A 13379-nucleotide genomic window follows, 5' to 3' on the forward strand; every position below is an offset into this window, starting at 1 on the left:
TTCAATTAAATGGCTTAATGAGAAAGCAATAGTTGTTTATTCAAAAATCATATTCTTGAGTACAGTCTTTTTCTTTTGAGTAAACAATATTATGGTATTTGTTTTGTTTTATGCTTTTCCTGAATGTGCCCATTTTAATGAGAAATGAAACTCTGGCAAAGCTGAAGATTAAATACAGTGCATTTGGAAATAATTTAGACCCCTTGACTTTTTCCACATTTTGTTACGTTACCACCTTATTCTAAAATGAATTCAATTGTTTTTTCCCCCTTACCAATCTACACACAATACCCATAATGACGAAGAAAAAACAGTTTATTAGAATTTTTTGCAAATATAAAATAAATAAAATATCACGTTCACATTTACATAGGCCCCCGTGTAGCTCAGTTGGTAGAGCATGGCGCTTGCAACGCCAGGGTTGTGGGTTCGATTCCCACGGGGGGCCAGTATGATAATGTATGCACTCACTAACTGTAAGTCGCTCTGGATAAGAGCGTCTGCTAAATGACTAAAATGTCAAATGTAAATAAGTATTCAGACCCTTTACTCTACACTTAGTACTTTGTTGAAGCACCTTTGGCAGCGATTACAGCCTTGAGGCTTCTTGGGTATGACGCTACAAGCTTGGCACACCTGTATTTGGGGAGTTTCTTCCATTCTTCTCTGAAGATCCTCTCAAGCTCTGTCAGGTTGGATGGGGAGCGTCGCTGCACAGCTATTTTCAGGTCTCTCCAGAGATGTTAGATAGGGTTCAAGTCCGGGCTATGGCTGAGCCACTCAAGGACATTCAGAGACTTGTCCCGAAGCCACTCCTGCGTTGTCTTGGCTGTGTGCTTAGGGTCGTTGTCCTGTTTGAAGGTGAACCTTTGCCCCAGTCTGAGGTCCTGAGCTCTCTGAAGCAGGTTTTCATCAAGGATCTCTCTGTACTTTGCGATCCTGATTAGTCTCCCAGTCCCTACCGCTGAAAAACATCCCCACAGCATGATGCAGCCACCACCATGCTTCACCGTAGGGATGGTGCCAGGTTACCTCCAGACGTGACGCTTGGCATTCAGGCCAAAGAGTTCAAGCTTGGTTTCATCAGACCAGAGAATGTTGTTTTTCATGGTCTGAGAGTCCTTTCGGTGCCTTTTGGCAAACTCCAAGTTGGCTGTCATGTGCCTTTTACTGACACTCTGAAAGGGAGTGCTCCTAATATCAGCTTGTTACCTGTATAAAAGACACCTGTCCACAGAAGCAATCAATCAATCAGATTCCAAACTCTCCACCAAGACCAAAGAGCTCTCCAAGGATGTCAGGGACAAGATTGTAGACCTACACAAGGCTGGAATGGGCTACAAGACCATCGCCAAGCAGCTTGGTGAGAAGGTGACAACAGTTGGTACGATTATTCGCAAATGGAAGAAACACAAAATAACTGTCAATCTCCCTTGACCTGGGGCTCCATGCAAGATCTCACCTCGTGGAGTTGCAATGATCATGAGAACGGTGAGGAATCAGCCCAGAATTACACGGGAGGATCTTGTCAATGATCTCAAGGCAGCTGGGACCATAGTCACCAAGAAAACAATTGGTAACACACTACGCCGTGAAGGACTGAAATCCTGCAGCGCCTGCAAGGTCCCCCTGCTCAAGAAAGCACATATACATGCCCGTCTGAAGTTTGCCTATGAACATCTGAATGATTCAGAGGAGAACTGGGTGAAAGTGTTGTGGTCAGATGAGACCAAAATCGAGCTCTTTGGCATCAACTCAAATCGCCGTGTTTGGAGGAGGAGGAATGCTGCCTATGACCCCAAGAACACCATCCCCACCGTCAAACATGGAGGTGGAAACATTATGCTTTGGGGGTGTTTTTCTGCTAAGGGGACAGGACAACTTCACCGCATCAAAGGGACGATGGACGGGGCCATGTACCGTCAAATCTTGGGTGAGAACCTCCTTCCCTCAGCCATGGCATTGACAATGACCCAAAACACACGGCCAAGGCAACAAAGGAGTGGCTCAAGAAGAAGCACATTAAGGTCCTGGAGTGGCCTAACCAGTCTCCAGACCTTAATCCCATAGAAAATCTGGAGGGAGCTGAAGGTTCGAGTTGCCAAACGTCAGCCTCGAAACCTTAATGACTTGGAGAAGATCTGCAAAGAGGAGTGGAACAAAATCCCTCCTGAGATGTGTGCAAACCTGGTGGCCAACTACAAGAAACGTCTGACCTCTGTGATTGCCAAAAAGGGTTTTGCCACCAAGTACTAAGTCATGTTTTGCAGAGGGGTCAAATACTTATTTCCCTCATTAAAATGCAAATCAATTTATAACATTTTTGACATGCGTTTTTCTTGATTTTTTTGTTGTTATTCTGTCTCTCACTGTTCAAATAAACCTACCATTAAAATTATAGACTGATCATGTCTTTGTCAGTGGCAAACGTTCAAAATCAGCAGGGGATCAAATAAATTTTTTACCTCACTGTAGACAGGTGTGTGCCTTTCCAAATCATGTCCAATCAGTTGAATTTACCACAGGTGGACTCCAATCAAGTTGTAGAAACATCTCAAGGATGATCAATGGAAACAGGATGCAGCTTAGCTCAATTTCGAGGCTCATAGCAAAGGGTCTGAATACTTATGCAAATAGGTATTTCTGTTTTTTATTTTTTATAAATTTGCAAAAATATCTAAAAACCTGTTTTCGCTTTGTCATTATGGGGCATTGTGTGTAGATTGATGAGGAAAATGTTTTATTTGATCAATTTTAGAATAAGGCTGTAACGTAACACAATGTGAAATAAGTCAAGGTGTCTGAATACTTCTTGTCTCTAAAAGGGCAGGTTTTTGCTGCAGGATTGGATAGTCTTTATAAAAGGTCAATGATGTTTTGCACAATGATAAGGTGTGTGTGCCTGTTCAAAAGTAGGCCAGTGAACACACTTCCAAGAATTATCCAGGTGCAGGGGTCAACAAATGTCACATGAAATGAATAGAAACACCTGCACGCATTTATGTTACCATTAATGTTATTGCACTAAAATAAATTAATGAAAGCAGCCTAGAATGTAGGTAGTTATATTCCTTTAATATATTCCATGTTCTCAATCTGACAATTTTCCTAATTTATTATAGGACATGGAGTAGCCTATACCACAATATTGCAAAATTAAAACATTAATTTCATTAAAGGGATTTACTTTGGGATTTTGACAATGAAGCCCTGTATCTACTTACCCAGAGTCAGATAAACTGATGGATACCATTGTTATGTTTCTGCATCCAGTATGAAGGAAGTTAGCGGTACTTTGGCAAGCCAATGAAACTAGCGTTAGCGCAATCACTGAAGTCTATGGCATCTACTAGCATGCTAGCTGATACCATAGACCTCCAGTCATTGCGCTAACGCTAGTTAGCAATTGCACTAGCTCTAGTTAGCAACTTCCTTCAAGCTGCATGCAGAGACATACATATTTTTTTTATCCATGAGTTCATCTGATCCTGGTGAAGTAGATAAAGGGCTTCAACATAATAGTTTACCATGAAATGTTAGACTTTCTAACAATGTAACAGGAAATGAATAGGTTAAAATTGTGGCGCTGTATAAGTATATTAAAAGTAGCACACATATTGCACTACACTGAATTTGCAGGTCTTCAACACAAGAACCATATGATGTGAGAGACCATATCCCTACTGTGTAGTGCGCTATCTTTACACAAAATGGCACAAACTAATATCATGATGTCTATACTCGAGACATTCAAGTTTCAACTTTATCTGTCCCAGAGGGCAATTGGTTTTGCAGCAGGTGAGCACTAGACATAAAAATACATAAAATCCAAATGGATCTGAATGATGGTAAGATGAAGATGTCACAGCGGTCTACCCCTTATCTATACCAGGGTATCAGAAATTAATGCAAAGTAAGCTTCAATCCAGTTGTAGGAGTAACATATTTCTCCAGAAAAAACGTAAATGTACATGGTTTGAGTGCTGCTGACAATTGGTTTGCGTGTAGCTGAAAGTTTCAGGTCATAAACTTTAAGCCTGGAAAATGCTCAATATGGTCACTGATGACAGTGAAATGTGCGAAAATGTGTGAGATTACAGGAAAAATACATTGTTAATCTGAAACAACATTGTGATAAAACTCATCATATTTTCAGTACCAGTAGGTTATGTATATTAATATATATATATATATATATATATACACTGCTCAAAAAAATAAAGGGAACACTAAAATAACACATCCTAGATCTGAATGAATGAAATAATCTTATTAAATACTTTTTTCTTTACATAGTTGAATGTGCTGACAACAAAATCACACAAAAATTATCAATGGAAATCAAATTTATCAACCCATGGAGGTCTGGATTTGGAGTCACCCTCACAATTAAAGTGGAAAACCACACTACAGGCTGATCCAACTTTGATGTAATGTCCTTAAAACAAGTCAAAATGAGGCTCAGTAGTGTGTGTGGCCTCCACGTGCCTGTATGACCTCCCTACAACGCCTGGGCATGCTCCTGATGAGGTGGCGGATGGTCTCCTGAGGGATCTCCTCCCAGACTTGGACTAAAGCATCCGCCAACTCCTGGACAGTCTGTGGTGCAACGTGGCGTTGGTGGATGGAGCGAGACATGATGTCCCAGATGTGCTCAATTGGATTCAGGTCTGGGGAACGGGCGGGCCAGTCCATAGCATCAATGCCTTCCTCTTGCAGGAACTGCTGACACACTCCAGCCACATGAGGTCTAGCATTGTCTTGCATTAGGAGGAACCCAGGGCCAACCGCACCAACATACGGTCTCACAAGGGGTCTGAGGATCTCATCTCGGTACCTAATGGCAGTCAGGCTACCTCTGGCAAGCACATGGAGGGCTGTGCGGCCCCCCAAAGAAATGCCACCCCACACCATGACTGACCCACTGCCAAACCGGTCATGCTGGAGGATGTTGCAGGCAGCAAAACGTTCTCCACGGCGTCTCCAGATTCTGTCACGTCTGTCACTTTCATCTGTGAAGAGCACAGTGCGCCAGTGGCGAATTTGCCAATCTTGGTGTTCTCTGGCAAATGCCAAACGTCCTGCACGGTGTTGGGCTGTAAGCACAACCCCCACCTGTGGACGTCGGGCCCTCATACCACCCTCAAGGAGTCTGTTTCTGACCGTTTGAGCAGACACATGCACATTTGTGGCCTGCTGGAGGTCATTTTGCAGGGCTCTGGCAGTGCTCCTCCTGCTCCTCCTTGCACAAAGGCGGAGGTAGCAGTCCTGCTGCTGGGTTGTTGCCCTCCTACGGCCTCCTCCACGTCTCCTGATGTACTGGCCTGTCTCCTGGTAGCGCCTCCATGCTCTGGACACTACGCTGACAGACACAGCAAACCTTCGCATTGATGTGCCATCCTGGATGAGCTGCACTACCTGAGCCACTTGTGTGGGTTGTAGACTCCGTCTCATGCTACCACTAGAGTGAAAGCACCGCCAGCATTCAAAAGTGACCAAAACATCAGCCAGGAAGCATAGGAACTGAGAAGTGGTCTGTGGTCACCACCTGCAAAACCAGTCCTTTATTGGGGGTGTCTTGCTAATTGCCTATAATTTCCACCTGTTGTCTATTCCATTTGCACAACAGCATGTGAAATGTATTGTCAATCAGTGTTGCTTCCTAAGAGGATCAGTTTGATTTCACAGAAGTGTGATTGACTTGGAGTTACATTGTGTTGTTTAAGTGTTCCCTTTATTTTTTTGAGCAGTGTTATATATATATATATATATATATATATATACAGTGGGGAGAACAAGTATTTGATACACTGCCGATTTTGCAGGTTTTCCTACTTACAAAGCATGTAGAGGTCTGTAATATTTATCATAGGTACACTTCAACTGTGAGAGACGGAATCTAAAACAAAAATCCAGAAAATCACATTGTATGATTTTTAAGTAATTCATTTGCATTTTATTGCATGACATAAGTATTTGATCACCTACCAACCAGTAAGAATTCCGGCTCTCACAGACCTGTTAGTTTTTCTTTAAGAAGGCCTCCTGTTCTCCACTCATTACCCATATTAACTGCACCTGTTTGAACTCGTTACCTGTATAAAATACACCTGTCCACACACTCAATCAAACAGACTCCAACCTCTCCACAATGGCCAAGACCAGAGAGCTGTGTAAGGACATCAGGGATAAAATTGTAGACCTGCACAAGGCTGGGATGGGCTACAGGACAATAGGCAAGCAGCTTGGTGAGAAGGCAACAACTGTTGGCAATTATTATTAGAAAATGGAAGAAGTTCAAGATGACGGTCAATCACCCTCGGTCTGGGGCTCCATGCAAGATCTCACCTTGTGGGGCATCAATGATCATGAGGAAGGTGAGGGATCAGCCCAGAAATACACGGCAGGACCTGGTCAATGACCTGAAGAGAGCTGGGACCACAGTCTCAAAGAAAACCATTAGTAACACACTACGCCGTCATGGATTAAAATCCTGCAGCGCACGCAAGGTCCCCCTGCTCAAGCCAGCGCATGTCCAGGCCCGTCTGAAGTTTGCCAATGACCATCTGGATGATCCAGAGGAGGAATGGGAGAAGGTCATGTGGTCTGATGAGACAAAAATAGAGCTTTTTGGTCTAAACTCCACTCGCCGTGTTTGGAGGAAGAAGAAGGATGAGTACAACCCCAAGAACACCATCCCAACCGTGAAGCATGGAGGTGGAAACATCATTCTTTGGGGAAGCTTTTCTGCAAAGGGGACAGGACGACTGCACCGTATTGAGGGGAGGATGGATGGGGCCATGTATCGCGAGATCTTGGCCAACAACCTCCTTCCCTCAGTAAGAGCATTGAAGATGGGTCGTGGCTGGGTCTTCCAGCATGACAACGACCCGAAACACACAGCCAGGGCAACTAAGGAGTGGCTCCGTAAGAAGCATCTCAAGGTCCAGTGTGATTTTCTGGATTTTTGTTTTAGATTCTGTCTCTCACAGTTGAAGTGTACCTATGATAAAAATACAGACCTCTACATGCTTTGTAAGTAGGAAAACCTGCAAAATCGGCAGTGTATCAAATACTTGTTCTCCCCACCATATATATATATATATATATATATATATATATATTTAGGTTATGTGTATACTCTGTGTCTAGTATTAGACCAAATATACTTAACTAACTCGGTTTCCCCTATTCATCTGTGGTTATACTCAAATTCATACGTACTTTTAATTACATTGTATACCTTAGCCAAATACATTTAAACTCAGTTTTTCACAATTCCTGACATTTAATCCTAGTAAAAATTCCCTGTCTTAGGTCAGTTAGGATCACCACTTTATTTTAAGAATGTGACATGTCAGAATAATAGTAGAGAGAATGATTTATTTCAGCTTTTATTTATTTCATCACATTCCCAGTGGGTCAGAAGTTTACATACACTCAATTAGTATTTGGTAGCATTGCCTTTAAATTGTTTAACTTGGGTCAAACGTTTCAGGTAGCCTTCCACACGTTGGGTGAATTTTGGCCCATTCCTCCTGACAGAGCTGGTGTAACTGAGTCAGATTTGTATGCCTCCTTGCGCGCACACGCTTTTTCAGTTCTGCCCACAAATGTTCTATAGGATTGAGGTCAGGGCTTTGTGATGGCCACTCCAATACCTTGACTTTGTTGTCCTTAAGCCATTTTGCCACAACTTTGGAAGTATGCTTGGGGTCATTGTCCATTTGGAAGACCCATTTGCGACCAAGCTTTAACTTCCTGACTGATTTATTCAGATGTTGCTTCAATATATCCACATAATTTTCCTTCCTCAAGATGCCATCTATGTTGTGAAGTGCACCAGTCCCTCCTGCAGCAAAGCACCCCCACAGCATGATGCTGCCACCCCGTGCTTCACGGTTGGGATGGTGTTCTTCGGCTTGCAAGTCACCCCCTTTTTCCTCCAAACATAACGATGGTCATTATGGCCAAACAGTTCTATTTTTGTTTCATCAGACCAGAGGACATTTCTCCAAAAAGTACGATCTTTATACCCATGTGCAGTTGCAAACCGTAGTCTGGCTTTTTTATGGCGGTTTTGGAGCAGTGGCTTCTTCCTTGCTGAGCGGCCTTTCAGATTTTGTCCACTCGTTTTACTGTGGATATAGATACTTTTGTACCGGTTTAATCCAGCATCTTCACAAGGTCCGTTGCTGTTGTTCTGGGATTGATTTGCACTTTTCGCACCAAAGTACGTTCATCTCTAGGAGACAGAACGCGTCTCCTTCCTGAGCGGTATGACAGCTGCGTGGTCCCATGGTGTTTATACTTGCGTACTATTGTCTGTACAGATGAACGTGGTACCTTCAGGCGTTTGGAAATTGCTCCCAAGGATGAACCAGACTTGTGGAGGTCTACAATTTTTTTCCTGAGGTCTTGGCTGATTTCTTTTGATTTTCCCATGATGTCAAGCAAAGAGGCACTGAGTTTGAAGGTAGGCCTTGAAATACATCCACAGGTACACCTCCAATTGACTCAAATTATGTCAATTAGCCCATCAGAAGCTTCTAAAGTCATGACATCATTTTCTGGAATTTTCCAAGTTGTTTAAAGGCACAGTCAATTTAGTGTATGTAAACCTCTGACCCACTGGAATTGTGATACAGTCAATTATAAGTGGAATAAGCTGTCTGTAAACAATTGTTGGAAAAATTACTTGTCATGCACAAAGTAGATGTCCTAACCGACTTGCCAAAACGATAGTTTGTTAACCAGAAATTTGTGGAGTGCTTGAAAAACGAGTTTTAATTAATCCAACCTAAGTGTATGTAAACTTCCGACTTCAACTGTACATCAGATGACAAGTCTAATTTATGATTTTTCGGCGCTAGGACCCAGAGCTCACCAGGCTGCCCGCAGTGTGTAACCCATTCACTTCCTCTTGCGGTTCGGATTTCGCTCTCTTCTGTGATCATGGCTGCGCTCAAACACCAGCCATGTTTGCTAATTTGAAACCCAAAGGTTAGCGAAAACCTGTTTATTATTTACATAGCCTGTACCGTCTTCAACCATTTTTGTTCAATCGGAGAATCAAAGGCATCGGTGCCTTTGAAATTCAAGGATTACAAGGTTAGGCAGTTTTAATTCAATTTTATGGCGAAAACTTTTGTGTGTGTGAGGGAGGATGATGCTGTTTCACAATATCTAAGGCAAATAATGTTACAGCGAAAACAATGAGTTTATTAGCTTGCTAACAAAAGAGCATCCTAAAATGTTCAGTAACGTAAACAAGAACGAGAGACTCCAAGACTACTGTTTCGATTCTCCACGTTTTATTAGCTAGTTAGCTACCCGCTGTGACTGTTATTAGCTAGCTAGTTTTACACTGCGTTGTAACTTCAGTTGCTGATTATTGTAAATAACCTTGAATTTAGCGTTATCTAATAGGGCCTCGCTGTGTCGAATGTTGAAACAACCAGCAAATTCTATAATTTCAACCCGATTGTATTAAATGTAACTATCTAGTTACATCTCACGACCTCCTTTGTGGATTGTTTTTGTTGCAGAGCGTAGAAAGACGTGAATTCAGATGCTAACTGAGCGCGGTGTTGCTAACCAGATAGGCCTATCTCGCTAGTTGGAAATGACGTTATTTAATGAGCATTAGCCGTTTATCTACTAGCGAGTTTTGAATGAAAGTTAATATGAAAATATTTAGCTACTCTAGTACACAAGTTAACTAACTTGTCAAGATATGGACAATACCAAAACGAAACATGCTTAATGCAACTGCTCGAGTAATTTTGTTATTCAATTCAACTAACATTACAAGCCCTGCTAAGCCCTTTTTGTTTTCGTTATTGACCGTTTGATAAGCAACTGGATAACGTTAGCTACAGTAGCTAGATGGTTTAGCTATAATGACCTAACTAGCTAACAAGCAAACATTAAATTAATCAACTTCAATTGGACAAGTTAAAATAGATAGCAACCATGTTATCATGAAACAAATGTAAAACAATAATTGTTTTTATTAAACACAGCCATAGTAAAAAAAGAGAGAGAAAAAAAGTCGGCTTTTTATCAGAGGGCTACATTTTGATTTATGTCGATGAACACTTAGCTAGCTACACAGATAATCTAGTTAGCTTGTTGAGCTGTGGATGAGAGAAATTCAGGTCCGGGGGGGGTGGGTACTATCCGCGAGCGCATGGTCACGTGTGGTAGTTAGCCTAGCCTGTGAGAGATGGTAAGCAGAATGATGTACAATCGAATAACATGTTATATCGTTTGAAAGTAACTAATAAATGAATAACTGCTGTTTTGGTTATTGCAATTACCATATATTTGTGATATGGCCCAAACATGTAGGTTACAGTTGCAGCGATCTACCGTAGTATGACACGCCAATGTTTTCAGCTACTAGTGTTAGTTAGCTTTTCGTGCTAATATACTGTTTATCGTGGGATGGATGTTGAAAAACGCAGTTAAACATTGGGTTTACGAACTGGCAGACGTTCCATACAATATGTACTTGTTGAAAACTACGATATACCTTTTTTTCAACTTGTAGTTTTCTTGAAAACATGTATCTCAGACCAAAATATTGTAGTTTTTCCGTTATCAAAACGGGTCCGTTGTGCTGGATCAATCTGTGGCGTACATTGTCCATTATTTTGTTGGCCAGGGCATCCCATCTGCTGCTCTAACTGCGACATTTGTAGGGAGTTTTGGGAGTGCAATGTTTGTGATCATGTCGTCCACAACGTGTCATCATTCATAGTAGTCCATCTCAGGCTTGCCAACGCCTGCAGTTGTAACCAAGTAATTTTTGTGTATGGATCTAGCTAGCTACTTTGTGTGTGTGTATATATACAGCTATGGCAAAAAGTAAGAGACCACTGCAAAATTATAATTTTCTCTGGTTTTACTATTTATAGGTACGTGTTTGGGTAAAACATTTTTTTTTTGTTTTCTATAAACTACTGACAACATTTCTCCCAAATTCCAAATAAAAAATATTGTCATTTAGAGCATTTATTTGCAGAAAAAGACAACTGGTCAAAATAACAAAAAAGATGCAGTGTTGTCAGACCTCGATTAATGCAAAGAAAATAAGTTCATGTTCATTTTTAAACAACACAATACTAATGTTTTAACTTAGGAAGAGTACAGAAATCAATATTTGTTTGAATAACCCAGATTTTCAATCACAGCTTTCATGCGTCTTGGCATGCTCTCCACCAGTCTTTCACGTTGATGTTGGGTGACTTTATGCCACTCCTGGCGCAAAAATTCAAGCAGCTCAGCTTTGTTTGATTGCTTGTGACCATCCATCTTCCTCTTGATCACATTCCAGAAGTTTTCAATGGGGTTCAGGTCTGGAGATTGGGCTGGCCACAACAGGGTCTTGATCTGGTGGTCCTCCAACCACACCTTGATTGACCTGGCTGTGTGGCATGGCGCATTGTCCTGCTGGAAAAAACAATCCTCAGTTGGGGAACAATGTCAGAGCAAAAGGAAGCAAGTTTTCTTCCAGGACAACCGTGTACGTGGCTTGATTCATGCGTCCTTCACAAAGACAAATCTGCCCGATTCCAGCCTTGCTGAAGCACCCCCAGATCATCACCGATCCTCCACCAAATTTCACAGTGGGTGCGAGACACTGGGGCTTGTAGGCCTCTCCAGGTCTCCGTCTAAACATTAGATGACCAGGTGTTGGGCAACACTGAAAATTGGACTCATCAGAGAAGGTGACCTTAATCCAGTCCTCTACGGCCCAATCCTTATGGTCTTTTGCAAACCTCAGCCTGGCTCTTCTTTGCTTCTCATTGATGAAGGGATTTTTTCTAGCTTTCCACGACTTCAGCCCTGCCCCTAGGAGCCTGTTTCGAACCGTCCTCGCCGTGCAATTCACCCCAGCTGCCGTTTGCCATTCTTTTTGTAGGTCACTTGATGTCATCCTACGGAGGTTGAGTGACATTCGAATGAGTTGGCGGTCATCCCGGTCAGTAGAGTGTCGTTTTCACCCTCTGCTGGTCTGTGCTTTGTTGTCCCCAATGTCTGCTGCTTGACCTTGTTCTTATGAACCGCCGTCTTTGAAATTTTAAGGATGGAAGCAACCTGACGCTCACTGTATCCCTCTGCCAGTAAAGCTAGAATTGAACCCTTCTTTTCCTCACTCAAAACTTTCCTTTTCAACTATTTTGGCATGGTCAATAGTTATTTTTTAAATTAATATTACTTTTGAGGTACTATTAGCACTGTTTTTGCCATCCAGCTGGTCCTATTGCAAGAGGATAGTGATGACCACAGCAGTGTTTTTTATACTTTTCCTCGTTAAATAAGATTTGGTTCAGGTGATCACCTAATCAGTACCTAATTCAGTAGAATGAGGTGTGCCTGTGTTGGAATTCAACAGACTGGAATGGAATGGCTGTCATACATGTAGAGATGCTGATTTAAGAAAAAATTGCAGTGGTCTCTTACTTTTTTCCACAGCTGTGTGTGTGTGTTTATATATATATATATATATATATATATATATATATATATATATATATGTGTGTGTGTGTATATATGTGTATATATATATGTGTATGTATATATATATATATATATGTATGTATGTATGTATGTATATATATGTATATATGTGTATATATATATATATATATATATATATATATATATATATATATATATATATATATATATATATATATATATATATATATATATATATATATGTGTATGTATGTATATATATATACATGTGTATATATATATATATATATAAAAACATGCTATTTGTTTTATACTACACAAATATTTTATTTATGAAAACCATCTATTGCATGTGTATTCTGCTTGTAAGAATAGCCTATTTATGACTCAGCTGCAGGGAATTCTGGTGTGATTTTAATTTGATATGCAGGAAAATATTTTTCCTCTTTTCTTTGTTTCTCTTCATGACTTGTGGTCTGTGCTACTTGTTTTTCAGATGGAGTCAAACAACCATTTCAACTATGGCAGCCACTCCTCCGTGTCTGCTAACTCAGGACTGAAACTCTCCTCAGGGGATTCTCTCTATACTAACGGGTCCTCTATGAGTTTCCCTCCGCAGGGGAAGAGTGAGTACAGCCCCATCTAACCACATTTGCTGTGGTTACTCTCTGCCTCACTATTTTTACATCAATAACTGATTTAGATTTCATCTCTCTCTGCCCCAATCTCTTGACCCTTTATAATGAGCAAAAAATTGTACGTAACTCTAGACCAGGTGTTTGGTGCATAAGCAATCAATATCATGATCATACCACAACAAATGAATGATTCCTTGATGCATGACCTGTGGATGCTGTGCGAATTGAACACACTGAACAATTAATTATCTG

General features: G+C 41.2%; 1 protein-coding gene across 5 annotated transcripts in view; it reads left to right on the forward strand.

Annotated features, from left to right (window-relative positions):
* Positions 1 to 8935: 8935 nt before the first annotated feature.
* LOC121538531 (bromodomain adjacent to zinc finger domain protein 2A-like) overlaps positions 8936 to 13379 on the forward strand; it is a 46039-nt gene continuing 41595 nt past the window's right edge. For 4 of the 5 annotated variants that reach the window (XM_045207200.1, XM_045207203.1, XM_045207202.1 and 1 more), the window contains exons 1-2: positions 8942 to 9111; positions 12986 to 13115. In XM_045207200.1, the coding sequence (XP_045063135.1) occupies positions 12986 to 13115 (130 nt within the window). In that variant the 5' untranslated portion in view covers positions 8942 to 9111. Of the gene's footprint in view, positions 9112 to 12985; positions 13116 to 13379 lie in introns of all 5 variants that reach the window. The other variant, XM_045207201.1, reaches the window with a different exon arrangement.

Source organism: Coregonus clupeaformis, chromosome 24 (genome assembly GCF_020615455.1).
Source record: "Coregonus clupeaformis isolate EN_2021a chromosome 24, ASM2061545v1, whole genome shotgun sequence".
NCBI lineage: Eukaryota > Metazoa > Chordata > Actinopteri > Salmoniformes > Salmonidae > Coregonus > Coregonus clupeaformis.